Genomic DNA, 27,980 nt, shown 5'->3' with positions numbered 1-27,980 from the left:
TTATATTTGAAATTTTAGGTCAGTTTATTAAGTTCAATGATGAAAGCTATCAGAAGATATTCTCCTGAAAATTATTTTTTCTTAGAAAAAAAAGAAAGGAAAATCAAAACCCTCTGAGCATAGCCACAGATGCTGTGGCAGTCAAGCCTCTCTACAGATGGGGACAGTCCATCAGTCAGTTGAGTCACTCCCTGGGTCAGCAGGATTGTAGTCTGGATCATCCTCATCATCCTCCAGCTCCAAGTCATCCATTTCCTGGAACAAGGACTCGTCTACTTCCACATTGTTTCCAGCTGCAAAAGGCAAAAAAATTTTACCTTCGGTCTTACACTCAGGAATAAAAGATAGAACTCACTGGTAGTACCAAACAGAAATTTCTAAATCTTCATGTGAGATATGAGTAATAAAATCCCAAACTACTACTGCAAATATTATCAGCAATGATTTGTATTAGTCAATAGAGATTAACATTTTAAGAGTAACTTCATGTTTTTCAGTTTATATTCTAAAGTTCAGTTATTTTTTTTTAAAAAAGCCTTATTAGAATTAATACTTTTAATGTGGCATGTTGTAAGTCACAGACAATGATGATATGTTGCTCTGGTTATACAAACTTCATTATCACTGACCACGGATCACAGTTATCTCTTCAAATAGTGGCAGATAAGTACGTCATTAAAGCTCAGCTATCCTTGTTATCTAATTGACAGATTTAACTTGATCTTCACTCTCACCCAGTTCCCGCATAGTATGCCTTCAGTTACAATGTCTAAGGCCTATAGGAAACAACATGTAGGCTGTGCATTAAACATCTTCACTCTCCCACTGAAGGGTTTATTGGACAGATAAAAAAGTGATTAAAAGATACAGATGCTCTTACATCTTTTCACTTTATCTTGCATCAGCAAAATCTCCATGCTAAAGTGACACTTCCCAACAAGTTATAAGTATTGTTAACTGTATTTATGCATCCCCAGCTTCATAACATGCTAAAGTTAAACAATGAGGTATTCAGTATGGATTTTCCACATCATTCTAAAGTGCATTAACTAATGCAGAAACAGGTGTTAGCCAAAATTTTATCTTTGAGAATAGTTAAATTTTACAAAGAACAGATCAGCAATGTGAATATTTGAAAGATTTCTATAAGAAGGCAGTATTTCTCTGTGATATCATGTCAAATCAAAATGACTTGAAAATTTTTTTGTAAGGTAAAACTAAGTCTATATATAATAAGTAGCAAAAAAAAAACAAGCATTTTGAAAAAAACTGTTTTCAAAACACTTCTTCAAAAGGACAATTTGGATGAACAGTTTCCCCAGATAGCAAAAGTCACTGATGATCATCAGTATAATACATGTGAATCATGTGAAGAATACAGACCTGTACAGACCTATTAATTGGAGAATACAATGAAAAGTCACTGACTTTTAGAAATGACATCACACTCAAATTAGCATTTCATGAAGCCTCCTAGCTGACATCTCCAAGGCACCAGAAGAACTATAGATGGAATTGACTGAGCTCTAAATAGATGACATATTAAAGTCATGGTTTGATGCGAAAGAATATTGAACTAAAATATGAAAAAAAATACAGTAGAATCTCCAAGCAACATGCCCCCAAAATGTTTCATTGCCTTTCTTTTTTTCTTTTAAATTTATTTAAATTAAAATTAAACCACCAGGGTGTCGAGCAAGATGGTGGCCGAGTAACAGCTTCCCTGCAACTGGGCACGGTGAGTCTGGGGAGATAAGACTCCAGGCATCTCTGGCTGGTGGGATCTGCCAATAACCATCCCTTTGAGGATACAGGAAGTCACCAAGGGACTTCTGGACCCAAGAGGAGGACAAAAACAGTGGAAAACTGGCAACTGGTTGCGTGTGTTCCATCGACCTAATCCTGCCAGCAGCCGTAAGTACAAGCAGCAGTGAGACTGTAAACTGCAAAGGCCTTACCTGTGAACTGTTTTGGTGTTTTTGGACTTGGCACTCAGTTGAACTGCCTTGGGGAGAGCTTGAGCAGGAGTTAAGAGAACTTTGGGCATTGTCTAGGGCCCCAGACTGAGCCGCTGAGCCGGACAGAGCTAATAGTGTTCGGCTGTGGGCCAAAGGGAGCCATTGTGAGAGAACGCCCCAGCAAGCTCTGCCTTCAGGGACGCAGAGCAAGGATCGGGTGGGAGCTAGTAACCTAGTGACTAAGTAGCCTAAAGGCGGGGACTGAGCTGCCTTACAGCCTTAACCTCAGGGGCAGAGTGAGACCGGTTTTGGCACACTGCAGCCTCGGGTTGTTGCCCTGGGTACAGTGCCGCGGCATCACAGCTCATAGCAACCTCAAACTCCTGGGCTTGGTGCTGCCCGGACCTCCATAAGAGCTGTGCCACGACCCCCGACCCGTGACCGCCAGGCCTCTGCATGCCCTGACCAGGAACTGCGGGAGCCGCACAACCCTGGGACCTTCCTCCTGTACCCTCCCTGCCTCCACACAGGCCCACTCATCTGGCCAGGGACTGTGGTAGACACGTGCCCTCCAGAGCCCTTCTCCTGGCCAGAGACTGCTGGAGCCTTGGGCTCTCTGTGACAAAGTCACTGGGCGCCAGGCACTCCCAGAACCGTACGCACCACCTCCCACCCTGTTGCTGGATTCAGGTTTGTCACACTCCGGAGCTGCTTCCACAACCAGAACTCCCTGGCTGGGGCAGCCCCAGAGGAACTACACAGGGTCACTCCCTACAAAGATCAAGCAATAATAGAGTGATCCCACTGGGGTCTACTCTTGGAGAGACACCTCCCCAACTCTGAGGATGGCCAGAGGCAATGGTGAAAAACAATCATGAGGTGAAATCAACAGAAAAACTCTGGCATTATGAATAATCAGAGTAGATCAACTCCCCCAAGGATCAATGGGGCAGACACAGCACAAGATCCCATGCACAAATAGCTGAAATGTCAGAAATCAAATTCAGAATCTGGATAGCAAATAAGAGCGAATTAGAATTCCAAGCAATAATCCAAAAGGTATCTCAAGAATTCAACGAATTCAAAGACCAAATGACCAAAGATTTTGACACATTGAGACAAGAAGTTGAAGCCCTCAAAGATCTGAGAAACACAGTAGAATCCCTCAGTAACAGAATGCAGCAAGCAGAAGAAAGGATTTCTGACATGGAAGACAAAGCTTTTGAATGATCCCAAACTCTCAAAGAGGAAGAGAAATGGAGGACAAAAAGAGCTCACTCTCTCAGAGAGCTCTGGGATAATTCGAAGAAAACAAATATTCATCTTCCAGGGATCCCCAAAAGCGACAAAGTGGCTTCACAGGGCACAGAGTCTCTTCTCCATGAGATTATGAAGGAGAACTTTCCAGACATGCCAAGAGATTCTAAAGTTCAGATAGCAGACAGTTTCAGAACTCCAGTACGACTCAACCCAAATAAGACATCCCCCAGACAAATGATAATCCATTTCACTAAAGTTAATATGAAGAAGAAAATTCTGAAAGCAGCCAGGCAAAAGAAAACCATCACCTACAAGGGCAAGAACATTAGAATAACTGCAGATCTCTCTGCTGAAACCTTTCAAGCTAGAAGAGGATGGTCATCGACTTTTAATCTCCTAAAACAAAATAAGTTTCAATCCAGGATCCTGTACCCAGCTAAACTGAGCTTCATTTATGATGGAGAAATTAAATACTTTAATGACATTCACATGTTGAAGAAATTTGCTATAACTAAACCAGTTCTCCAGGATATTCTCAGACCTATCATCCATAAAGACCAGCATAATCCTCCACCACAAAAGTAAACCCACCCAGAAAATTTTGATCAAATTCCAACGTCCACAGTCACAAAAGGATTAAAAATGTCCACCAGACTCTCGAAAGGCTTATCAATATTCGCAATGTGAATGGTTTAAATTGTCCTCTAAAGAGGCACAGGTTGACTGACTGGATACAAAAACTCAAGCCAGATAGATATTTGCTGCGTACAAGAATCGCATCTTGCATTAAAAGACAAATGTAAACTCAAGGTGAAGGGATGGTCAGCTATACTCCAGGCAAATGGAAAGCAGAAAAAAGCAGGTGTTGCAATCCTATTCGCAGATGCAATAGGCTTTAAACCAACCGAAATAAGGAAGGATAAGGATGGACACTTCATATTTGTTAAAGGTAATACTCAATATGATGAGATTTCAATTATTAATATTTATGCACCCAACCAGAACGCACCTCAATTTACAAGAGAAACTCTAACAGACATGAGCAATTTGATTTCCTCCAGTTCCATAGTAGTAGGAGATTTTAACACCCCTTTAGCGGTGCTGGATAGATCCTCCAAAAAGAAGCTAAGCAAGGAAATTTTAGATTTAAACTCAACCATTCAACATCTGGACTTAACAGACATCTACAGAACATTTCATCCCAACAAAACTGAATAAACATTCTTCTCATCAGCCCACAGAACACTCCAAAATCGACCACATCCTAGACCACAAATCTAACCTCAGCAAATTTAAAAAAATAGAAATTATTCCTTGCACTTTCTCAGACCATCGTGGAATAAAAATTGAACTCAATAACAACAGGAACCTGCATACCCATACAAAAACATGGAAGCTAAACAACCTCCTGCTGAAGGATAGATGGGTTACAGATGAAATTAAGAAGGAAATCACCCAATTTTTGGAACAAAACAACAATCAAGACATGAATTACAAGAACCTCTGCAATACTGCAAAGGCAGTCCTAAGAGGGAAATTTATAGCACTGCAAGCCTTCCTCAAGAAAACGGAAAGAGAGGAAGTGAATAACTTAATGGGACAAGAGAGGAAGTGAATAACTTAATGGGACATCTCAAGCAACTGGAGAAGGAAGAACACTCCAACCCCAAATGCAGCAGAAGAAAAGAAATAACCAAAATCAGAGCAGAATTAAATGAAATTGAAAACAAAAGAATTATACAACAGATCAATAAATCCAAAAGTTGGTTTTTTGAAAAGATCAATAAAATAGATAAATCTTTGGCCAACCTAACCAGGAAAAAAAGACTAAAATCTCTAATTTCATCAATCAGAAATGGTAACGATGAAATAACAACAGACCCCTCAGAAATTCGAAAAATCATTAACAAATACTACAAGAAACTCTATTCTCACAAATATGACAATCTGAAAGAAATCGACCAATACCTGGAAGTACGCCACCTACCAAGACTTAGCCAGAATGAAGTGGAAATGTTGAACAGGCCTATATCAAGTTCTGAAATAGCATCGACTACACAAAATATCCTAAAAAGAAAAGCCCAGGACCAGATGGCTTTATGTCAGAATTCTACCAAACCTTTAAAGAAGAACTAGTACCTATACTACTAAACCTCTTCCAAAATATAGAAAAAGAAGGAATATTACCCAACACATTCTACGAAGCAAACATCACCTTGATCCCCAAATCAGGGAAAGACCCAACAAGAAAATAAAATTATAGACCAATATCACTAATGAATATTGATGCTAAATACTAAATAAGATCCTAACAAACAGAATCCAACAACACATCAAAAAAATTATACACCACGACCAAGTGGGATTTATCCCAGGGTCTCAAGGCTGGTTCAATATACATAAATCTATAAATGTAATTCAGCACATAGACAAACTAAAAAATAAGGACTATATGATTCTGTGAATTGATGCAGAAAAAGTTTTTGATAATATCCAGCATCCCTTTATGATCAGAACACTTAAGAAAATTGGTATAGAAGGGACATTTCTTAAACTAATAGAGGCCATCTACAGCAAACCCACAGCCAATATCGTATTGAATGGAGTTAAATTGAAATCATTTCCACTTAGATCAGGAACCAGGCAAGGTTGCCCATTGTCTCCATTGCTCTTTAACATTGTAATGGAAGTTTTAGCCATTGCAATTAGGGAAGAAAAGGTCATCAAGGGTATCCACATAGGGTCAGACAAGATCAAACTTTCACTCTTCACAGATTATATGATCATATATCTGGAAAACACTAGGGATTCTACTACAAAACTTTTAGAAGTGATCAAGGAATACAGTAATGTCTCAGGCTACAAAATCAACACCCATAAATCTGTAGCCTTTATATATACCAACAGTAATCAAGCCGAACAAACAGTCAAGGACTCTATTCCTTTCACAGTAGTGCCAAAGAAGATGAAATACTTGGGAGTATACCTAACAAAGGACGTGAAAGATCTCTACAGAGATAACTATGAAACTTTAAGAAAAGAAATAGCTAAAGATGTTAACAAATGGAAAAACATACCATGCTCATGGCTGGGAAGAATCAACATTGTTAAAATGTCTGTACTACCCAAAGCAATATATAATTTTAATGCAATTCCTATTAAAGCTCCATTGTCATATTTTTAAGATCTTGAAAAAATAATACTTCGTTTTATATGGAATCAGAAAAAACCTCAAATAGCCAAAACATTACTGAGCAATAAAAACACAGCAGGAGGAATCACACTACCAGACCTGAGACTGCACTATAAAGCAATAGTGATCAAAACAGCATGGTATTGGCACAAAAACAGAGAAGTAGATGTCTGGAACAGAATAGAGAACAAGAGATGAATCCAGCTACTTACCGTTATTTGATCTTTGACAAGCCAATTAAAAACATTCAGTGGGGAGGGCGGCACCTGTGGCTCAGTGAGTAGGGCGCCGGCCCCATATGCTGAGGGTGGTGAGTTCAAACCCAGCCCTGGCCGAACTGCAACAAAAAAATAGCTGGGCGTTGTGGCGGGTGCCTGTAGTCCCAGCTGCTCGGGAGGCTGAGGCAAGAGAATCACATAAGCCCAAGAGCTGGAGGTTGCTGTGAGCCGTGTGACGCCACGGTACTCTACCGAGGGCAGTAAAGTGAGACTCTGTCTCTACAAAAAAAAAAAAAAAAAAAAAAAAACATTCAGTGGGGAAAAGATTCCCTATTTAACAAATGGTGCTTGGTGAACTGGCTGGCAATGTGTAGAAGATTGAAACTGGACCCATGCCTTTCACCATTAACTAAGATAGACTCTCACTGGATTAAAGATTTAAACTGAAGACATGAAACTATAAAAATACTTGAAGAAAGTGCAGGGAAAACTCTTGAAGGAATCGGCCTGGGTGAATATTTTATGAGGAGGTATCCCCAGGCAATTGAAGCAGTATCAAAAATACACTAGTGGGACCAAACTAAAAAGCTTCTGCACAGCCAAGAACATAGTAAGTAAAGCAAGCAGACAGCCCTCAGAATGGGAGAAAATATTTGCAGGTTATACTTCCGATAAAGGTCTAATAACCAGAATCCACAGAGAACTCAAACGTATTAGCAAGAAAAGAACATGTGATCCCATCTCACGGTGGGCAAGGGACTTGAAGAGAAACTTCTCTAAAGAAGAAGATGCATGATCTACAAACACATGAAAAAAAACTCATCATCCTTAATCATCAGAGAAATGCAAATCAAAACTACTTTGAGATATCACCTAACCCCAGTAAGAGTAGCCCACGTAACAAAATCCCCAAACCAGAGATGTTGGCGTGTGGAGAAAAGTAGAGCACACTTCTACACTGCTGGTGGGAATGCACACTAATACTTCCTTCTGCAAGGATGTTTGGAGAATACGTAGAGACCTAAAAATAGACCTGCCATTCGATCCTATAATTCCTTTACTAGGTTTATACCCAGAAGACCAAAAATCACAATATAACAAAGACATCTGTACCAGAATGTTTATTGCAGCCCAATTCATAATTGCTAAGTCATGGAAGAAGCCCAAGTGCCCATCGACCCACGAATAGACTAGCAAATTTACATGTATACCATGGAATATTATGCGGCCTTAAAGAAAGATGGAGACTTTACCTCTTTCATGTTTATATGGATGGAGCTGGAACATATTCTTCTTAGCAAAGTATCTCAGGAATGGAAGAAAAAGTATCCAATGTACTCAGCCCTACTATGAAGCTAAATTATAGCTTTCACATGAAGGCTATAACCCAACTATGTCACAAGACTATGAGGAAAGGGCCAAGGAAGCAGAAAGGAAGGGGGAGGTTAGGGTGGAGGGAGGGTCATCGGTGGGGCCACACCTATGGTGCATCTTAGAATGGGTACAGGTGAAACTTACTAAAGGCAGAATACAAATGTCTACACACAATAACTAAGAAAAATGCCATGAAGGCTATGTTGAACAGTTTGATGAGAATATTTCAGATTGTATATGAAACCAGCACATTGTACCCCTTGATTGCACTAATGTACTCAGCTATGATTTAACAAAAAAAAAAAAAAAGTAAACCACCAGAAGCTACCGTGTCAAACAGTGGTATCCCTGAGGGTGGTGGAGCAATAAATTAGAAGAACATAGGTCTTGGAACACCCAGGGGAGCACAGCACCCCACCTAAATGGACTACTTATTTCAGAACTATTAAGTGAAAAGAGAAAGGCAAGTCAATATTTTTAGGACCCTTAGGAGGGAAGCATGGTGTAATGGGGATAGCAGGGATCTGGAGGCTCACTCTTGAGTTTAAATCCTAGCACTGCCACTTAACAGCAGTAAGACCATGGACCAGTTACTTCCTTTCCTTGTTGCTTTCTTCCTTTTCAACCACTTATTGCTGCAAATCTAGATTCTCCTACCTAACCCAAATAAAGACACGCTTAAGGTCACAAATGACTGACATACCCATCTACAGAGTTAACTGAAACTGCAGACCTACATGCCACCACCAAACATGCAAATGCTGTTCAAGAAAGAGCAGACCCAACTAAGTCATTAAAAGGTTAGTTAACTTTAAGATTAACAGGTAGTTTTCATTTTTTGAAATTATTAAGTATAGAGTAGTTGCAGGGGTCCTCAAACTTTTTAAACAGGGGGCCAGTTTACTGTCTCCCCCAGTTGGAGGGCCGGACTATAGTTTAAGAAAAAAAACTATGAACAAATTCCTGTGCACACTGCACATATCTTATTTTGAAATAAAAAAACAAAACGGGAACAAATGCAATCACACTGCCTCATATGGCCCGCGGGCCGCAGTTTAAGGACCCCCGTTAGAGTTTTACAATAATGTACTTCTATAAGTATACCTATTGAAGTTTCTTAATTGCAGCCTTCCAACGTGAAAAGGTTCCCTCCTCAAGCCCAGACTAGTATGTCTATCTATTGCTGTCTTTGATACTACTTAATTTATCACAAAGTTTAAAAAATATATTGCTATAGAATTACAACATTCATTTCAAATGTATAAATTGATCAACTATGGAAAGTTACTCTTCAAAATGTATTTTTTAACAGCCTTAGGAGAAAAAAATTTACATTAATTAAAATTAAAGCTCTGACTTTCATGGCTTAAAATTAAAGACAGCACATTATATACAAGTGGAATTCTAATATTATCTTACCATCCTCCAAGAACTGGATATCAGATGTGTCAAGATTATGATCTGTTTCAAATAACTGTTTCCCTAAAAGAAATAAGTATTTTTTTAATTCAAATGGCACAATATTTCTGCATCTTTCCTACAACCCTTTAAAAAATGTAGTAAGCTATGATGATACTACTGCACTCTAGCCAGGGCAACAGAGTGACACTCTGTCGCAAAAAAAAAGGAAAGAAAAGAAAAAAGAAATATTAAATAATCTAAGAAAACAAGTTCAAAAACTTGATTTTGTCAATTTCAATACCTTTATATTTCCATTAAAATGAAATAAACGAAGACCTAGTCTGCCTTAGATTCGTAAAAAAAAAAAATAGGTTTGACTCTTATTACTTATGAGACTTGTGACCATGAATGTCTCTATATCAGAGGACAATTATAATATTTATATTTAATTGTGAAAAAAGATTGTCACGTAGGTATGTCTTCTCTTTTTGTCCTAGATGCCAAAGTATACTATTTTCATACAGACATTTGCCCAAATGGCATTCTTGCTGTGTAAGAAATGATACAAGAGAGTTTGTGAGGAACTGGAATGGGGGTGAGAATCATACCACTTAATTTATTTTTTCCTGCTTGTTCTTCTTCTTTCATCCGTTTCTTTTTAATTTCCAAAAGTTCTGCATCAAACTTAGCCTTCCAATTTAAGAAATTCTCAATTGTAACAGGAGTGCCATGGAATAATTGCTTAGAAAATAAAAAATGACATACGTCACTTGACTGATGAGATATAAGTTTAAAAAATAAAGCCTAAGGATATCATCTAAACAAATAAACACAACCCCTTATTAGAGAAATACAGAAAATTTTATGTTTGAAGTTTTGAAATATTTAATCTGATTTCTGCTTGATTGGTTTTAGCAACTTAGTATGATAAAGTTTGTTTTCAACTGTTATACAAAACAAACCAGTTAATATGTAATACATTTACTGTATTTACTACAGCTCTTCATTGCTAGGGAGAAAGCTGTCACGGTCATTACTGTTTTGAATACATATCAATTCATAACACCAAATTATAGCTTCACTTCATTTCAGAATTTCAGGTTTTCTTTACATTTAGTTAACTACTGAAATCACTGTAGCAGGGGCTTTATAATTCTAAAGTCTATACTATAGGAGAAATTATTTCTATTTCTGGGTCTTATTTGTACAAGCTTTACTAACCTTTACTGCTTATCACTCAATACTCATGCCACCAACAAAATGAGGGACTTTTATTTACTTTTATTTACTTCTGTGATTCCAAAAAAAAAAGGTCAATTACTGAAATTATCAAAATAAACCCAACCACCCAACCAAAAACAGATTTAAAGGATAAAAAACCAAAACAAGTTTTTTAAATATACCTTTTCAGCTTCTTCTGCTTCTTTTTCTTTCTGTTTCTTTTCTTCTTCTCTTCTAGTTTTTATCTGATCTACTATTTCATTTAATTTTTCTTGCACAGCTGTCACTAGAGTAAAGATCATCACCATACCAAGATTTTCTTCAGCCTGTGGAACAAAAAAAAGTGATAAGAAACAGACTTCCACAAAAATAAAAACGCACACGTTTGTAATATTATTACTAATTCAGTTATACTATATGGTAATGTACTTCCATAAATGATCATTAAAGAAGTGAGTATATATGTTAAAAAGGTATCTTACTTAGGGGGCGGCGCCTGTGGCTCAGTGAGTAGGGCGCTGGTCCCATATGCCGGAAGTGGTGGGTTCAAACCCAGCCCCGGCCAAAAACACACACACAAAAAAAGGTATCTTACTTAAAAAGTCATGTAGATTTGCTATATCCAACTAAAAATAGATACTGTATTTCAGCAAATTCTGCTTAATAACCATAAATATAGGTAGAATTCAGAAAAATTTTTCCTATAGTTAACAAGCAACATCATTTCTCCAGTATGTTTCATTGTTCTTATTCTTTTTGAGTACTTTTTTTTATTTTCATAGATACTGGTGACTTATCTATGTGAGTATTATAAGACCTGTGACAATGCACTGAATTTTGAGGCCAGAGTAATCTTCTACTCAAATGTAGTCTAATATAATACATTACAATTGTAATCTAGCTTTACCTTTTTTTTTTTCTTGAGATTTGAAATGGTTTAAAACCAAATGTAAAAGCATCTCCAACTCATGAAAAGGATAAAACTCAAAGGCTTTTAGGAAGTTTGTCACTTGCAGATAGAATAAAACAAAACAAAGTATCCTGTTTCTCCTAGGGTTTCAATGAAGTGGGCAAAAAAATAACTTCAAATTATACTAGACTGAATTTCAGTCTTTCTGAGTATTTGTCTGCAGGGCTGGCCCCAGCAGCATTTGAGTGGGTACTACACCTCCTCAGCCCTCTGTATGCACTAACCTGTAATTCAAATCAGTGAAGTTTCTCTGTAGTGTCTCTATGCTAACCATCCTCACTCTGTGACTAAGCAAGCCTCTCCTGAGTTCCAGACCCATAACTGCCTACAGTGACTTGACGACCCACAGTCACAACTCTGAAACTTAGCAAAGGTGGGAAAACAGATTAGTACAACCATTATAAAGGTCAATTTGGCAAGTATGTACGAAATTCTAAGTATGAATACCCTTTAATCCAGCAACCCTACTTCTAGAAAACACTGGGCTAGTATACTCATCAGTAATTCATTCTTTTCATTTTTTTCAACAAATACTTGAGTATCTATAATATGCTAGGCACTAAAGTTACAACAGAGAACCTGACCTAAGGACTTATAAATAATGATATATGACAACACTGGAAGAATTATATATTAAATCAGTCAAAAATGAGAAACAACTGTAAGTTGTTTTTAAAAAGATGTGTAATTACATATGCATACAATGAAATTGTATGTAGTTATCAAAAATGATTCATGTATATACATTTAACTGAAAGGAAAAATGCCCAAGTAATGTTGTTAAGTGAAAAAGAGAATGTTATGAACATTATATATAAAATGATCTAACTGTGGTCAGACATGGAGACTATATACATAGGTATAAGAAAAAAAGTCCAGCACTATGTCACACCAAAATGTTAGTAGACAATTATACCTAGTTGGTGGGATAAAGAGTAACCTTTATTTCTTCTTCATGATTTTTTGTATTTTCTGACTTTTTATAATATGAATTTATTACTTTGATACCTGAAAATTAATACAACTGTTTTTGGAGAAAAACCACAAATATTCGCTCAACAACTCTGATCTCAGTCAGGATAAAAGAAATCAAAAGTGCCTTTTTGGAAGGGGAGATAAAAAAATTAATACTAATTAATTTATTAATCTAAGTAAATGGAAAATTATTTAGATTAATAAGTAATTTTTATAATATAGCAATATATTAATAATATTAAAAATTAATAATATAAGTAATTTTTATAATATAAAAAGTATATTATTTATAAATTAATACTAATTAATTTATTAATCTAAGTAAATGGAAAAATTTACTTAGATTAATAAATTAATGTGTGGCTGAATATAGCATAACCATCTCAGGTTCTCTGCAATGTTTTAAAATGAAACATGATAAGCTAAATGTTAGAATTAGCATAATTTCATGCTGGGTAACAGACTGAAAAATGCCCCAGATTAGCAAAAACTCCTGTCTAATATATATTCTTCCACTTTTCATTTTCTAACAGCTTCAGGTATTTTTATAACATCAGTATTCAGGGGACCCCTGATCCTTAAACTATACAAGCCACATGTAAGGCAGAAAGATGCTTTCTGTCAATTTTCTTACAATGAATAAAGCTAGGACTTCTGATTTTAAGTTGGTGGAGGACGAATTTTACTTGCTCTCCCTACTTTCTACTCTGAAGAACCCATGAAAATTCTCCCCAAGCATGAGTAAAACTTAATACCTGCCAACCCCAAACTGTGGGTAGCTCATTCCACAATAGAACTAATTCTCTAAGAACTTTCCAATATATCTTTTTTTCTCCACATAACCCTCCCCCCATGGAGGGCGAAGTCATAAACCATTATTGTTACTGGTAAGCTTAGGGAAAAGAGATGGGTGGGAGGTGGAAATCAGTCATCAGTCATCTTCCCAGACTACAGGCAGCTAACCTGTAACGAATGGGTGGGTGGGTGGGGGGGCGAGCTTTAATTTTTATAAAAGTTGAAATTTGTAGCCACATATAGAACTAGACATTCTAAGAACCAAATCAAAACTGTGTTTACTATTTAAAGTCCCTTTTGTACGTTTTATCACTGAAGATAATCAGAAAAGTCATGGGGGTGACCGAGTTTTAAGCAGGAGCACTGGAACAACTTCTATTACTCAAACTTAGGGACAGCGGGAAACAAAGATGCTTTGTGATTATGTATCATTAATCCTGCTTGGTCAATATTTACACATTTAATAGCATTTTCTGACTCTTGAAATTAATGTATAAACATTTAAGACCAATAAATTCCACTGCAAGGCACAAAACTGTTATTTCTTACCTGTAATGCTAATAATTTTAAAATGTTTGAGATATCATTATCTTCTAGATTTTCCTGGGAGAATATTTCATAAAGAGGAGCTTCATCTGGGTATTTTTCACTGTATGTAAACTTGAGGGTAGTCTGGACAGCTGAAACAAGAGTTTCATGTGAATACCTTAGAGGTGGCTCTTTGTGGAATCAGTGAAAAGAAGAAAAATACATATGCCTACAAAGAAAACTAAGGTTACTCAAGGACCAGATAATCACTAATATGAAAAACATTTGCCACAAAGAGATGAGTGAAACAAATCATAAGAATAGCAAAAATCACTTCTTACACATGACATACACTTACCATTATTGGAATTTTACCACACTGCGTATCTGAGAAAGAAGATAAAGAAAAGCTACTCTTTTTAAAACACTCCCTAAGATAAACAAAAGGTACTGACTATAGCACACAAAAAAAGTAGCATCATAAGTTCATTTTTAGCTTCTACCAGAGCAAGCTCCCAGCTGCACAAGACCTCTGGCTGTAACCCTGGAATCTATATTTCTAACTACACAATGCAAGTGGAGTTAACTGGTGGCTGGATGACAGTTTTGAGTTGGGCAGTTTGAGAAGTTACCTGAGAAACTTTTAACCTAATTCATCTATACAGTCTCACTCTTTTGGTCTGTGCCAATTCATAAATCTGGCACTTGTACAGGAGGGAAACTCTTTTTTTATTTTTTTTTTGAGACAGTCTCATTATGTCACCCTCAATAGAGTGCCATGGCATCACAGCTACAGCAATCTCAAACTTTTGGGCTTAAGCGATTCTCTTGCCTCAGACTCCCAAGTAGCTGGGACTACAGGCGCCCGCCACAACGCCCGGCTATTGCAGAGTTACTTTTAATCTGCAGAGTTACTTTTAATAAAGAACTCAAATCTATGTAGGTTTTCACAGGAAGGGGAAAAAAAGTAACTTAAAATTTGCAGGTTTGTATTTCAATTTTCATGTTATGACGTCAACAAAGAATTTTGAGTCAATAAATGCAAAAGACTAAATAATAGAGGTCAGTAAGAAATACAGTGTCTTCTGGCATTTTTTAAATCCTTTATTAGCACATTTCTAATTTTATTGCTAGAACAAGAAATTTTTTAAAAATTTTCCCCAGCTCTCTTGAGGTACACTTGACAAACAAAATTGCATATATTTAAGATGTACAATGTGATGTTTTGATATGCACACACTGTGAAATGATTACCACACATTAACATAACCATCACCTCACCTCCTATGTGCATGTGTGGTGAGAACACTTATGATTATCTCTCTTAGCTAATTTCAGTATACCATACAGTATTAATACCTATAGTCACCATACTGTACAACAGATATCCAAACTTATTCATCCCACATAACTGAACCTTTGTACCCTTTGATCAACATCCAATTCCCCCTACTTCCTAGGTCATGGTTAAACAACCAGTGTGTCAAAGATGAAATTAAAAAGGAATTCAACTATGATTTAACAATAAAAATAAATAAATTAAAATTTTTTTAAAAAAAGGAATTCAAAAAATATCTTGAGACAAATAAAAATGGAAACAGAACAATCTCAAAATTTATGGGTTGCAGCAAAAACAATTCTAACAGGGAAGGAAGTTAATAGCAATGAATTCCTGTATCGAAAAAGACAGATATCAAACAATACAACACTACCCTCAAGAAACTAGAAAAAGAAGAAACTAGGCATAAAATCAGAAGAGGAAATAATAAAGATCACAACAGAAATAAAAGAAACAGACGTTAGATGATCAATAGAAACATCAACAAAACTTAACTAGACTAAGAAAAAAGAGAGAAGACTAAAATAAAAAAATCTTAAATGAAAGAGACTTTACAACTAATACTATGGATAGGAAGATATTAGTTATAGGATATAAATTTTCAGATCGGATGAGTAAATGCTATAGATCTACTGTACATCGTGGTGATATAGTTAATAATAACATATACTTAAAAACTGGAAAGAGATTAGATATTAAATGTACTCACCCACAAGAAAATTAAAAATTAAATCAAAATAAATAAACTTTATCACTATGACATACTAGTTGTTTTCCTCTTTCCTGTTAATGGAGTTTTATAATTTATCACATCCTGAGAATACTCTTTAACACTGTTTATGTATCAGCAAACTCAATTTCACCAGGCAGGTATAATAAATTCATTTAACTACTTTATAAATAATAAGTTTCCTAAAAAAATATTTACTGATAATTACTAAAATTTAGGAATAAAAAAAAGAAAATATAAAATCACAAATAATCGCATCACCAAAAGGGTGTTTCCATTTTGGTATGAAAGTATTTTATAGATATACATTGAAGTATTTTTCAATTTTTTTTGAGACAGAGTCTCACTTTGTGGCCATCGGTAGAGTGCCATAGTATCACAGCTCACAGCAACCTCAAACTCTTGGGCTTGAGCAATTCTCTTCCCTCAGCTTCCCGCATAGCTGGGAGTACAGGTGCCCGCCACAACAACCAGCTATTCCTTGGTTGTATTTGTCATTGTTTTGGCAGGCCCAGGCTGGATTCGAACCCATCAGCTCCTAGAGGCTGAGCTACAGGCCCATTTTAAGTAAAATTTTATCTGTAGTTGGATGGGCAAAATTTTGCTGAAAATACACAGTCACATATAATATCTCAACTATATCATGAGCATCCTTCCAAATCCCGAAACATTCAATAAGCATATTTCACTAAGTATGGCCCCATTTACTGGTTAAGATAGAAATAATGATATTACAAACATCCATGCATATATTTTATTAGTATCATGATACTTTCCTTAGAATAAATACCCCATTTAGTAGACTAGTCATTAGATCAAAGGTTACGAACATTAAGTCTTCTGCTTCATGATTCCAGCAACTCTCCTGACCATGTGTATCAATTACACTGTCAACAGCACATTACTATCTCCTAATACTAACAAGTTGCTGGATATGAAATATTATTTTCATTTTAGCTTGCATTTTTAATTACCAGTGGGACTGATTGGTTTTATTTTTAATGATTATTTACAATATTCCCTTTAAAAATTGTATATTCATGCCCTTTGCCTGCTTTTCTACTAGTTAGTTCATTAAAATAGAGTTTTTAGGAAAAAAATAGTATTTTCTAGGAATCTGTTTCAAAGAAATAATTTTCAGGGTATTTCTCAAATGGGAGATGATGGGACTACACTGAATACGTATAGAGTTATTATAGAGCGATAATTAACTCCCAATAAAGCTATTATTCAGAATACGGGAACTTTTGCGAGAAATTTTTAAATTTTACTTTTCATTTTGGTATAATCTTAAAGAAATTTATATTTTGGATATTCATCAATGAGTACCACCACACCATTCTGGAAGCCACAATGCCATCATATGAAGTCTCAACTGGTTTCTTAACAAAGGAAAGTTTTAAATAGCTTGAAGAACAATCATACAGTATTTATTTTGTACTTTAATGCATTATTCAAAAAATTTTAAGTACTTTTCTGCAAAAGCATAATGGTTATTAATTTAGTGGTAAATAACTATATTCAACACCCCTATATTTTATTTGGGAGACAGGGCTTCACTTTGTTGCCCGGGCTAGATAGAGTGTAGTGGTGTCATCATAGATCACTGCAACCTTAAACTCCTAGGCTCAAGTGATCCTCCTGCCTCAGCCTTCCTCTTGAGTACATGAGAGTAAAGGTACGTGCTACTACACCAGATCATTTTTCAAATTTTTAGAGACAAGGTCTTTCTATGTTGCTCAGACTGGTCTGAAACTCCTGGCCTTTTGACTTGGCCTCTCAAAGTGCTAGGAATACAGGTGTGAGCCACCACTCTGGGCAATATTCTTTTAATTCAGATTTTGATAAAGTCTGAATGCTAATCTCATTTTCAGTTGCATTTAATGCCAATTTACAAAACATTTTTATCAAATTACCTTATTAACTGAAGTTGATTAAAGGCAGAAATAAACTTTATTTTTTTAATTTTTATTTATTTATTTATTTTGAGGCAGAGTCTCATTATTTTGCCCTTGGCAGAGTGCTGTGACATCACAGCTCACAGCAACCTCAAACTCTTAGGCTTAAGCGATTCTCTTGCCTCAGCCTCCCAAGTAGCTGGGACTACAGGCGCCCACCACAACGCCCAGCTATTTTTTGGTTGTAGTTGTCATTGTTGTTTGGCAAGCCTGGGCCGGGCTCGAACCCACCACCTTCAGTCTCTGTGGCCGGCACTCTACTCACTGAGCTACAGGCGCCAAGCCAGAAATAAACTTTAGACACCACTCATCCCAAATACCTACCAAATTTAATTTATTTTAATTCATTAGTTTTGTAGCTACTTTAAGAGAAAAAGAAACCATGCAAATAGGTGTATATTCCGCCCTACTTGTAACAGCAAATGTCTAGTCAACAATCTAAATGTGCAAAGAAAAAAATGCCATGGAAAAACAACATTCATTCAAAGGAATACCACACAGCCACTGAAATATATTTGCATGCAAAGTCTTGCTTAAACAAAAATCTCCCATCTTTTTTCCATCTGTTATATGGCTGTTTCCCCCTCACTTTTAAAAACAAAACTTACCTTGCCAGACTATATATCATTGATGTCCTCTCTATTTCTAGGAGTCATGTTTACACAGTAAATACTGACCAGAAACACTCATTCTAGATCCATAACAGAATCTTAGGACCTCCACACATATAATGCCCAGCAAAATGGCTGCAAATTGAGTGACATTCCTGAGAGAGAAGCTTAGAAAAACTGCAAGTATTTTTCATTAGACTTACTTTCATCATTTTCTCCAGCCTCAGATGTCACAGTAATAGTGAAGCTGGGTGGATTTTCTGATAACACTGCAAGAAAATATACAGAGAAGTTTATTAACATGCTTCCTACGGCAGATGCTTTTCCTTATTAGCAATTTATCACTAATCAGTCCTCAAAATTACAATCTAAACAATATGTTGAAATGATAAAATGTCCATCAACTTTCTACTTAAAGTGAGGGTTATCTTTAATCTAGAAAGAAATATTTATAATACATAACCCTCTTGGAGTTTTACCAAATCAACTGAAACAAGGACTTTAATCTCCACCCGTGCCTCAAAAATTGAATTCGTAAAAAATCTCAAATGGCAAACAAACAGTTTGAAGTTTCTCACTAGAAACTACCCACATGAATAATATTCACCTCATTACTGATTTTCATATTTATATATTCTGAAGTGTAACGCAGAATCTCCATGACAAACAGTAAATACTGATTTCTTAGTGTGTCTTCTTGTTCTCTCCCTCTCCTCCCCACATCATCTGTGCAACCAAACTTTATTCTTTCACAAATATTCCTGATTCTACCATTTTTCATAGAATTATAAAATGAATTAGCAATGAATCTAAACATAGTGCTTACAATTTGTTAAAACATGTAGGTCAACATATAAATAAATAAAAAACCTTTGTATGACATTTCACAGCCTAATGTCTATCTAATAGTGTATCTCTGTCTATTATCTATTCCCCCACATGAATACTATGACAACTCTATGAAAGCTCTTAGCTCAGTGCCTGGCAGTATGTAGAACTGCAATAAATTTGGCTCAGTGAAAGAACTAAACTAATGGGATGAAAGGAGAAAAATAACAACAGCAAAAACAAAACAAAAAACATTTGTATTCAGAACCATCTGAAGAGCAAACAAGTAAACGTCAAGCCACCAGGGATGGTTGCTAAGCCTAAGCCTCACACCATGCCTGGGAAGCACTGGCACCTGTCAAGACTGGCAACGGCTCTGCAGACTCTTTCTGAAATGAAAGAGCACTGCATCACTGAAGGAGTCACCATGGAAATATTCAGCTTTTACTATTTGGGAACTTTCTAAAGCTGCCATAAATATGTATTACCAATAATACTTTCAAGACAGTTGCCTTCATTTTAATTCAAGTTTAAGGCACCTGGAACAATGCTGAACACTTGTAATTACTATAATTATTATTAAATTATTGTAATGCTGAGTATTTCAGGAAGAAAGTCTCACTGCACTCACATTTTAATAGGTCTCAGGCAGTCGAGCCTATGTTGAAAAAGCCACTGAAAGGCCATAATAAAGCTTTCATAAAATGGCCTTGCCTATTCTTTAACAAGCATACATAAAAACAGAGTTGATGTATCTCCCAATAACAACATCTAACATTTTGTTGAGTATCACTTTGAGCCTGTGCTATGCAGTGACATGAAAATCCTTTACTTGTGGCACCAATCCTGTAACTTCACACTCTAACTATAGTTCACCATATTTACGATGCCATCAAGCATGAGATATACCTTACTTTACACCTTAGTGATATATTAACCAGTAAGAAAGAAAAATAAAGTGCCAAACTATGACATGTTATCAATTGTAAATTCATTAAAATATAAAAAATGTGTCTTAGAAACAACCAAATATAGTATTACCCCAGTTTTACACACTTAGAAACTGAGACACTGAGCTTTTAAATAACTTGTCGAAGGCAATATAGCCACTAACCAACCAAAAATAAAGTGAATAGAGGTTTACATAAAAACAAAAACATATTTCCAGCTCTAAGAAATTCCAAGGAAGTCATTTGAACCAGGCTGTTAATCATGGATGTCACATTGACAAGCAGAGATGGAAAAGAGGAATGAATTTGAGGGTACCATGGGAGAAAGGGCACTATGGTGGGAAAGGTAAAAGAATTTATAAGAAATAACAAATTCTTCTGTTTGGTGGACCTGTGTGTTGGTAAAGAAAATTCGTTGAAAATATAGCTAAAATTTAATTATGGACAATAGCTTTTTTACCAATTATATGGTCAAAACTGTTTTCTAAATATAGGAAGACAAATCTAACAACATAAAATGGAAGAAAAGAAACAAGGCTAGAAGTAGGATGAAAATAGGTTAACTATTGTAGTAATACAGATAAAGGTAACAAGGTTCTGAACTAGGTTAGCAGCAATAGGAATAGCAGGAAACAGGGAGGAAGGTAAGATGGAGAAGATATTCTGAGTTTGTAGGCTCCGAATGTGATACTGTGGAATCAAACGAGCAATGCAAGAAAAGAAAAATCACATATGTTATTTTTTTAAGGGCCAGGTACTTTCAGGTGGAAGGAATCAGATATACAAATGGAGCTACAGAGAGCTGGGCTTTAATTCAACACAGGATCATCTACAGAGAACTGATAGCTAAGGCCACTAGACTAATAAGTGAGATCATCACAAAAGTAATGAGAATGAAAGTCAATACCAACTCTGGAAGGAATCCTCAATTTGAAGAACAAAGCAGGAATAGAAATGGTAGAGATTAAAAGCAGCAGTCAGGAGAGGTAACAACAAACTCAACCGGTAACAGTGTTATGAAAATCAAGGGACGGGAGGATTTCAAGAAAAGGAGAAGGATGATTCTCCCCACCCTGCCCATTGTCTCTCCTCACACATCATTACCTACCCACAGCAGCTTCCTAGCAAGTGGATTTTATCTCACATCATTACCCACCTATAGCAGCTTCCCAGCAAGTAGATTGTACCACATTACTCACCTAGCAACTTCTCTATCTAAAAGCAGCAAGTTGGGATCAGTTGGAAGAAGGGGGTGGAGCCATAGGCTACCCACCAGAAAACAGCATAACTCAAGAAGCCTATTTTATTTATGAAGCTACCCACCTATCAGGATCTGGGGCTGACATGGCAGTGACTACAATGTGTGCTGTGCATGGGCAATGAACTATTAACCTGTCAGATAATATCTAAAACCCTGACAAGGCCCTTTGTGACCTGGCCCTGGCTTACTTGTCAGGTCTCATTTTCCATGACTCCTACTACTCACTTTATGTTTTAGCAGTTCCAAACCATTTGTTCTTTGCACACATTTTGATCTCTCAGAGTCCTGCTTCTTTCTGGCCATGCTGGAATACTCTTCCCCCAGACACATTCACTTGTAAACTCCTCATTACCACCTCAGTTCTCCAAAACAACTTAGGCTGTTACCTCTCCCTAAATTTATCTGATGTATGTTTTCCTAACAGACTGAGCTCCTAAAAATTAGTGCAAGAAGTATTTGGTAAATTAGAAAACCCAAAGGACATGGGGATGTTAGCAAGAATATCACTGAACTTCTTTATCTGGGGAGACAGACAGAATAGGGAGGCAAGATGGACCAGAAAGAGGCTATGAAGGAAAAAACTATATAAAGCTACAAGGGTCATGGAAAGGAAGAGGAATTTCAAAGGCTAAAATCTTAGAGATGGCATTTTCAAGATGTAGCTATGTTCATGAGCAGCTGAAGGAGTGGAAATCAAAACAGTTAGTTGATAAAAAGACAAAGAATTATGAAACTCTATCAATGTAGTATCAACAACTAAGATGATAAATTTCTAGGAAAGAGTATCTTCATATATTTATTGTTATGAGCTATTTGCACTTATATTCTCATTAAATATAGAAACTGAGGCTTGGAGAGGTTATATGATTTGTCTGAAGACACTATACCAAGATGCTACTATAGAAAAAAAAAGTGAAACCAGGTACAACAAAGAAAAGAATATTGGGAAGTACTGCTAATAGTCCCCCAACATCCACTTTCCCTTTGTTCACGTTATACTGTTTTTAACTGAGCACACTGACCACCCAGAATAAAGACTACATTTACCACTTCCAGCTAGGCCTCACCAAATGTCTAAGTTCCAGCTAACGACATGGAAGCAGGTTAGTCCTTTGACAGTGTCCAGAAAATGTCCTTAAGAAACCGCTGCCTTTTATTTATTTTTTTTCTTCATTCCTTTATTTATCCTTCTGCCTGAACAGGGAGTGCTGCCACCTTGACCATGAGGGTGAGACCACATTTTAGTAATGACAGAGAGCTAAGTTAGAAGAAGATAGGTCCCAGAGGAAATGTTGGAATACAGCTGCCACAACTCTTTTACATGTGACAGTAAATAAGCTTTTGCCTTTTAAAAAACCAATGGAGTGCTCGCTTCGGCAGCACATATACTAAAATTGGAACGATACAGAGAATATTTGCATGGCCTCTGCACAAGGATGACACGCAAATTCGTGAAGCGTTCCATATTAAAAAAAAACACCCAATGGAGATTTTGATACAGAAATTGAAATAACCAAATTCTACTACCTTAGTAGGACCTTGTCAAGTGAAGCACTACTGTGGGTTCTCTATCACAGATGAATCTAATCATAAAACAAAAAAATGAAGAGAACAAGGAAAGGGATATTTCAAAGTTTGGTGGTAACTAAAATAGGGATGGGAAAGTTCCTTAAAAATAGATGATTCTCAAGTTCTAAAAGACTAATCCCATTGTGAGGTATTGCTGTTACAATACAGTGACATTAGTCTTCACTACAGATGCCAGACTTCCATCACTGTGAGTGGATCAAAATACTTCTGAGAAAAAGAATGCTGTTGGGCATAGTGGAAGAACTATCAGAAAGGCAGGAGAGAGGTTAGGTGATATGGGGCCAGATGATGATGAAATGGACAAAACTAAGGATTTTATCAAAACAAAGATAATGGAGATAGCACTAAAATGTCCTCTAAAGGGATACACAAATGACCTTACGTCTTCACAAAAAACCAGAGATCTCATATCAAAATAAGTTCTTTTGGTTGTTAGGGAGTATCTATCCTTTCGAAAAGTACGTCTTAGAAAAACTACTTTACAAGATGACATCTATCTCTAAGATACAACCATCCCTGTTAAATGCTAATGGCTGCTACGTAGAGGTACTGACACAGTAAATACAGGATTATGTAGCCCTCTTTGTAAGGCTAACAAAAATTTGGCTTTTGCTTAACCTGATGCCAACAAATTTGTTCCAACAAAACTTCCCACAGAAAGAGATTTTGATATAGAAATTGAAATAACCAAATTCTACTACCTTAGCAGGACCTTGTCAAGTGAAGCACTACTGAAGGAGAATGTGGTGTCAGGAGAGTCCATTTATATTTTGGAAGACTAGTTGTTAGGAGGGTTGGATCAATGTGCAACCAAGCTACAGAATAGGCAAAAAGAAGAAATTGTATTATGATTTGTTATAATTCACAACAAATGCAACACTGGACCAAAAGTTCTTTGCAAATAGTCAAACAATTCTGAGGTTAGGCTAGGTCTATAGGCTACACCGTGCCTCTTCTGCAGCCACGTGGGGTCTTGTGTACTTAACAAATGCTTCTTTGTCAAGCAGTGATCCATTTAAAAAAAAGTGTATATATATATATATATATCCTTCATTAATAGCACTGAGTATTTACAAATTCCAATAATTATTAATAAATGCGACTCAAAGTTAAGTGTGATTCAAAAGTCAAAAAACTACCAATTAGTGTCCCTTGGTAAACTGACACATGCAAGCTCCTTAAACTTGGCCTGAGAATAAGGAAGTATGAAATCATACACACAAAAGAAGGCTATAAAGCAACAAACCTTGCAAATGCTCAAGATTTCCAAAGATCAAATATGGGAACATTTTATTTCAAAGTCCTCTGTCTTTTCCCTAAAAGGTTTCATAAAGAACATGATCACTAACAAGGCAAAGTTCCCTAAGAACTATAAATCAAGACATCCCATTTTAATTTATTTATTGCAAAGCTCATAGTAATGCTTCAGGAATTAGAGGCTGATGGCTCAATTGCTACTGCAGAATACTTGAATGCATCAACAGATTCATAGACTATCTTTTATTCCCGTGGCTCAGAATCCTCAAGCACTTGTGCATCTGACTAGAATTTCACATACTGAACTACACCAGAGCTTTCAAGGACTAGTACAACTTGGTACTAGGGTTAAAAATGTTATGACTTATATAAATACTTAAATGCACAGGATTTAATAACGGATCCCTTACCCCCAAAGAAATGAACAGCACATCCTATGCTTTCTTGAGTCTGCCTACAGTTTTCATAGCAATTCATTTCCAAAGTGCTGGAAATGACCAAACATCATAACTAAAAATATATCCAACAACTGACCTTCTATTGTTTTACTTATATATCAACATATAAGCAAGGATAGAGAAGGGAGCGAGACTCCATACACACTCACCAAGTTAATGACACTCTCAAACCCCTCTTCACTTATCCCCTTAACATCCTCACAGCACAGATGTACTGCTGGTGAGAGAGAACATGAACAGGACTGGAGCTATATTGGGGTAGCTGAGAGACATCTGCCTGTTGGCAAAGCAGAACAAAATTTGCTACCATTGCAAGCAGTGGTCAAAAGGTAGAGCCAAGAAAACTAAGCTACACAGTAAAAGGGAGAAGGGTTGGAGTTTACAAGTTAAAGTAACATATCCTACACTACAAATTCTGACAATTGACGATGAACAACATTCAAAGGAAGGGATGGAGAATGTAAATCCACAAACCTAGGTTCTACTCACTCATACTGGCTTTATTTGACTGCTTCTTAGATCTTAAGGAAGCCACATTGGTAGTTTACCTTGCACCATTTTCAGAATCATATGAAACACAGCTTCATATAGAATTCTCTTCCTTTAAATTATAACTAATGAACTTCGTATTTTATATCAGCCCAACCTACCAAGTAATTTTCTGCTTCCCCTAATCTTAGGTGGAGTTGGATTCCTGTCCCACGTGACTGGAAGGTGAAAGAACAGGAAAGAGTTCTGGACCTGACTCTCAGTACCAGCCCTGCCACTAACCCGCTGGCGGACCTCGAGCAGGCCACTTACCTTTCCTGTGCCTCCATTACTTTGTTTGTGGCAGGAGGAGGCCTAAGGTTGATGATGTCTAGTACCCCTTCCAGCCTAACAACCCATGAATCTACAGCGGGACAGAAACTTTGGCCACATCATTCAGTAGGCATTCCGGAGAATGCCAGAATATTCTTGAAGATGAAGCCCGACAAACTTCAAGGATTACACTACTTTCAAAACCGATTCTGGGTAGCGCTGAGAAGAGCACTCTGAATCCCACAAACTTTAAAACACCATCGTATGAAAAATCGTTTCGACTTCAACGATGAAAATGTGGAAACTAACAACTTTGCGAATCTGGACAAACTACTCTCACAAGGAGTAGCTTTGCCTTTGGTATATTTCACTACATCTCGGCTTGCTTTAGGCTACACAGAAACCCAAGAAAATGCTCCCAACTCAATTCCAAATCTGACACTCTCCAGCATCACCCGGACTATTAGATTTCAGAGAACAGGGGAGAAAGAAAAAGTATCACTGATTTACTGGTAAGTGATTGAAGAACCTGAGAAGAACTGGCGGACAAGCTGGCTGCGCGGCCTCGCTGTCCCCTTCTCCTCCCCAGCCCAGGAGGCCCGGGGCCCCGGCGGCTCCGGTCCGTCCCACTCCACCTCCCGAAGGCTACAGCCTTGCGGCCGCGAAAGTCACCTGTGAAGGAGTCGGGGTAGATAGACTCCAGAGCCTCCAGCTCATTGCGCTGCTCCTCGCCGTAATCTGTCATCGTGGCCCTTGCTGCTGCCCATGGATTGTCCAGACACCCAAGCAGCGCGCAGCAGCCGAGACCACGGCGGCGCTGGGAGAGCCGGCGGCGGGCACCAGCCTGGCGGGCGCAGGCGCAGAGAATCCCCGGCTGGAAGGCCCAGGACCCAAAGCCAGACCAAGCCTGCTGAGCAACGCTCCGCGCCAGCCTCCGCCTGCTCCCTAGCTCCGCGTTCTACTCATTCGGCCTAGCCATCGAGGTACTGACTTGCCGCCTGTCCCACGCCCGTTCAGAATTTGCTGGGATGGTGAAAGAGCGGGTCTGGCATTCGCCAAGGACACCTAAGGCTCTCTCCTGGGCTCTGCAGGGCTTGAGCCTGAGAAGTCCCTCCAGCGCTGCATCCTCGCTCGATGAATCTGGACTGAGGGTCGGCCTCGCACCCCTAGCAGAACTGTGTGTGGATGGTGGTGAGGACCTGGGGCATCCGCGAGCTTCCACGGTTTCCGCTTTGCGACCCTACCTGCTCCGCATAGCGGACGCGCCACGTGGTCTTGACTGACGGTGGGGTTTAGGTGATTTTTGCGTTTTTCCACCTGCAAATTGCCTGGCATCTGGAAATGGACGAGAGGCTGTATAGAGTCCAGCGAGCACAGGAGCGAAAGCTCTGCTGCAGCATAGAGCAGGTCCAGCTGCTTATTAAGTCCGACTGGACCCAGGGGAGAAATCGACTGGCTGCCCCGAGATCTGGCTCCTGGGTTCAGATTTTTAGGGTTCACTTTTGAATTTGTGAAATGAACGCGGGTGGGAATGGATGTGAGGATGTCTGTGATTGCACCGTTTCTGTTAATTGGGAAAGAGAAAGTAAATTTCAATATCAGTCTTAATATGCATTGTAAAAATTGCAATACTCGCAATGTTTGGAACTTTTGATTTGTTAATACCATTTCTGACAATGAAGTTGAAGTAATATATGAAACGTATTTTTTTTTTCAAGGTCATCGCAGCACTTACAAAGAAAAACATGGCAAAAGCTAAGATAACAGGTAAAAATAGTACTTTAATGAGAAAGATATTAAACAACTTTTATTTTCTATTTATGTTTATAATAAAAGGGAACTTAAGTCAAAAATGTATATGCTAATAAAAAATGGGAAAATGTAAGAAAATGCTCAAAAATTTAAAAGATGTTTCTCACTTTTCTGTATTTTCCTTTGTTTTGTTTTAAAGCTGGTTTCACTTGTATAGTGGGGGGAATACGTTTTAAATGAGAAGCTCCTAATGATGAAGGCTCTGAAATTTTCTCTTATTTAAATAATATCCTGTGGACCAGAAGGCATCTTGATTTTTTTTATAGGAAAGTATTGCTTACTTATAGCAGAAGAATGTGTTAAAACAAATATTTGCTTTGGGACTGATTCCTAAAGTATTAAAGGTTGATTTTACAGCATTCATTTAAATGGACATGCTCCTGACTATGATGAGATCAAATAAAATACCTGAAGTAACATTGCAAATATAAGGTGCATATTTTTCTGGCTATCCTCAGCTCAGAGGAATTATAGTAATTTGTTATTGGGCAG

General features: G+C 37.4%; 1 protein-coding gene and 1 non-coding gene across 5 annotated transcripts; one reads left to right on the top strand and one right to left on the bottom strand.

Annotated features, from left to right (window-relative positions):
• RWDD1 (RWD domain containing 1) lies at positions 1-26,639 on the bottom strand. 4 transcript variants are annotated; one of them, XM_053591628.1, is made up of 8 exons: positions 25,025-25,152; positions 24,407-24,476; positions 23,862-23,975; positions 18,735-18,800; positions 10,808-10,951; positions 10,013-10,145; positions 9,423-9,485; positions 1-293 (listed from the first exon to the last, which is right to left on the bottom strand). In XM_053591628.1, the coding sequence occupies exons 4-8, from the start codon at positions 18,741-18,743 to the stop codon at positions 172-174; spliced, it is 471 nt and encodes a 156-aa protein (XP_053447603.1). In that variant the 5' UTR covers positions 18,744-18,800; positions 23,862-23,975; positions 24,407-24,476; positions 25,025-25,152; the 3' UTR covers positions 1-171. The 4 variants fall into 4 exon arrangements, with proteins under 4 accessions (XP_053447603.1, XP_053447602.1, XP_053447604.1 ...); XM_053591627.1 differs by lacking the exons at positions 23,862-23,975; positions 24,407-24,476; positions 25,025-25,152 and adding exons at positions 13,915-14,045; positions 26,349-26,639; XM_053591629.1 differs by lacking the exon at positions 24,407-24,476.
• Positions 22,935-23,041, top strand: LOC128586920 (U6 spliceosomal RNA). The gene has a single exon (XR_008380377.1). It is a non-coding gene; the product is annotated as a U6 spliceosomal RNA (small nuclear RNA).
• Positions 26,640-27,980: the final 1,341 nt, after the last annotated feature.

This window comes from Nycticebus coucang, chromosome 5 (genome assembly GCF_027406575.1).
Source record: "Nycticebus coucang isolate mNycCou1 chromosome 5, mNycCou1.pri, whole genome shotgun sequence".
Classification (NCBI taxonomy): Eukaryota; Metazoa; Chordata; class Mammalia; order Primates; family Lorisidae; genus Nycticebus; species Nycticebus coucang.
The sequence above is the reverse complement of the archived record's forward strand: the minus strand, read 5'-3'. Positions and strand labels throughout refer to the sequence as shown.

What these genes read in the sequence shown, in the direction of transcription:
- RWDD1 (XM_053591627.1), bottom strand. Translation starts at nt 26,421, where the DNA reads ATGACAGATTACGGCGAGGAGCAGCGCAATGAGCTGGAGGCTCTGGAG. An exon ending in CTACCCCGACTCCTTCACAG is followed by an intron (nt 18,801 to 26,348) that starts GTGACTTTCGCG and finishes ATTTTCTTGCAG; the next exon opens with TGTTATCAGAAAATCCACCC. An exon ending in GGCTGGAGAAAATGATGAAA is followed by an intron (nt 14,046 to 18,734) that starts GTAAGTCTAATG and finishes CTCTTGTTTCAG; the next exon opens with CTGTCCAGACTACCCTCAAG.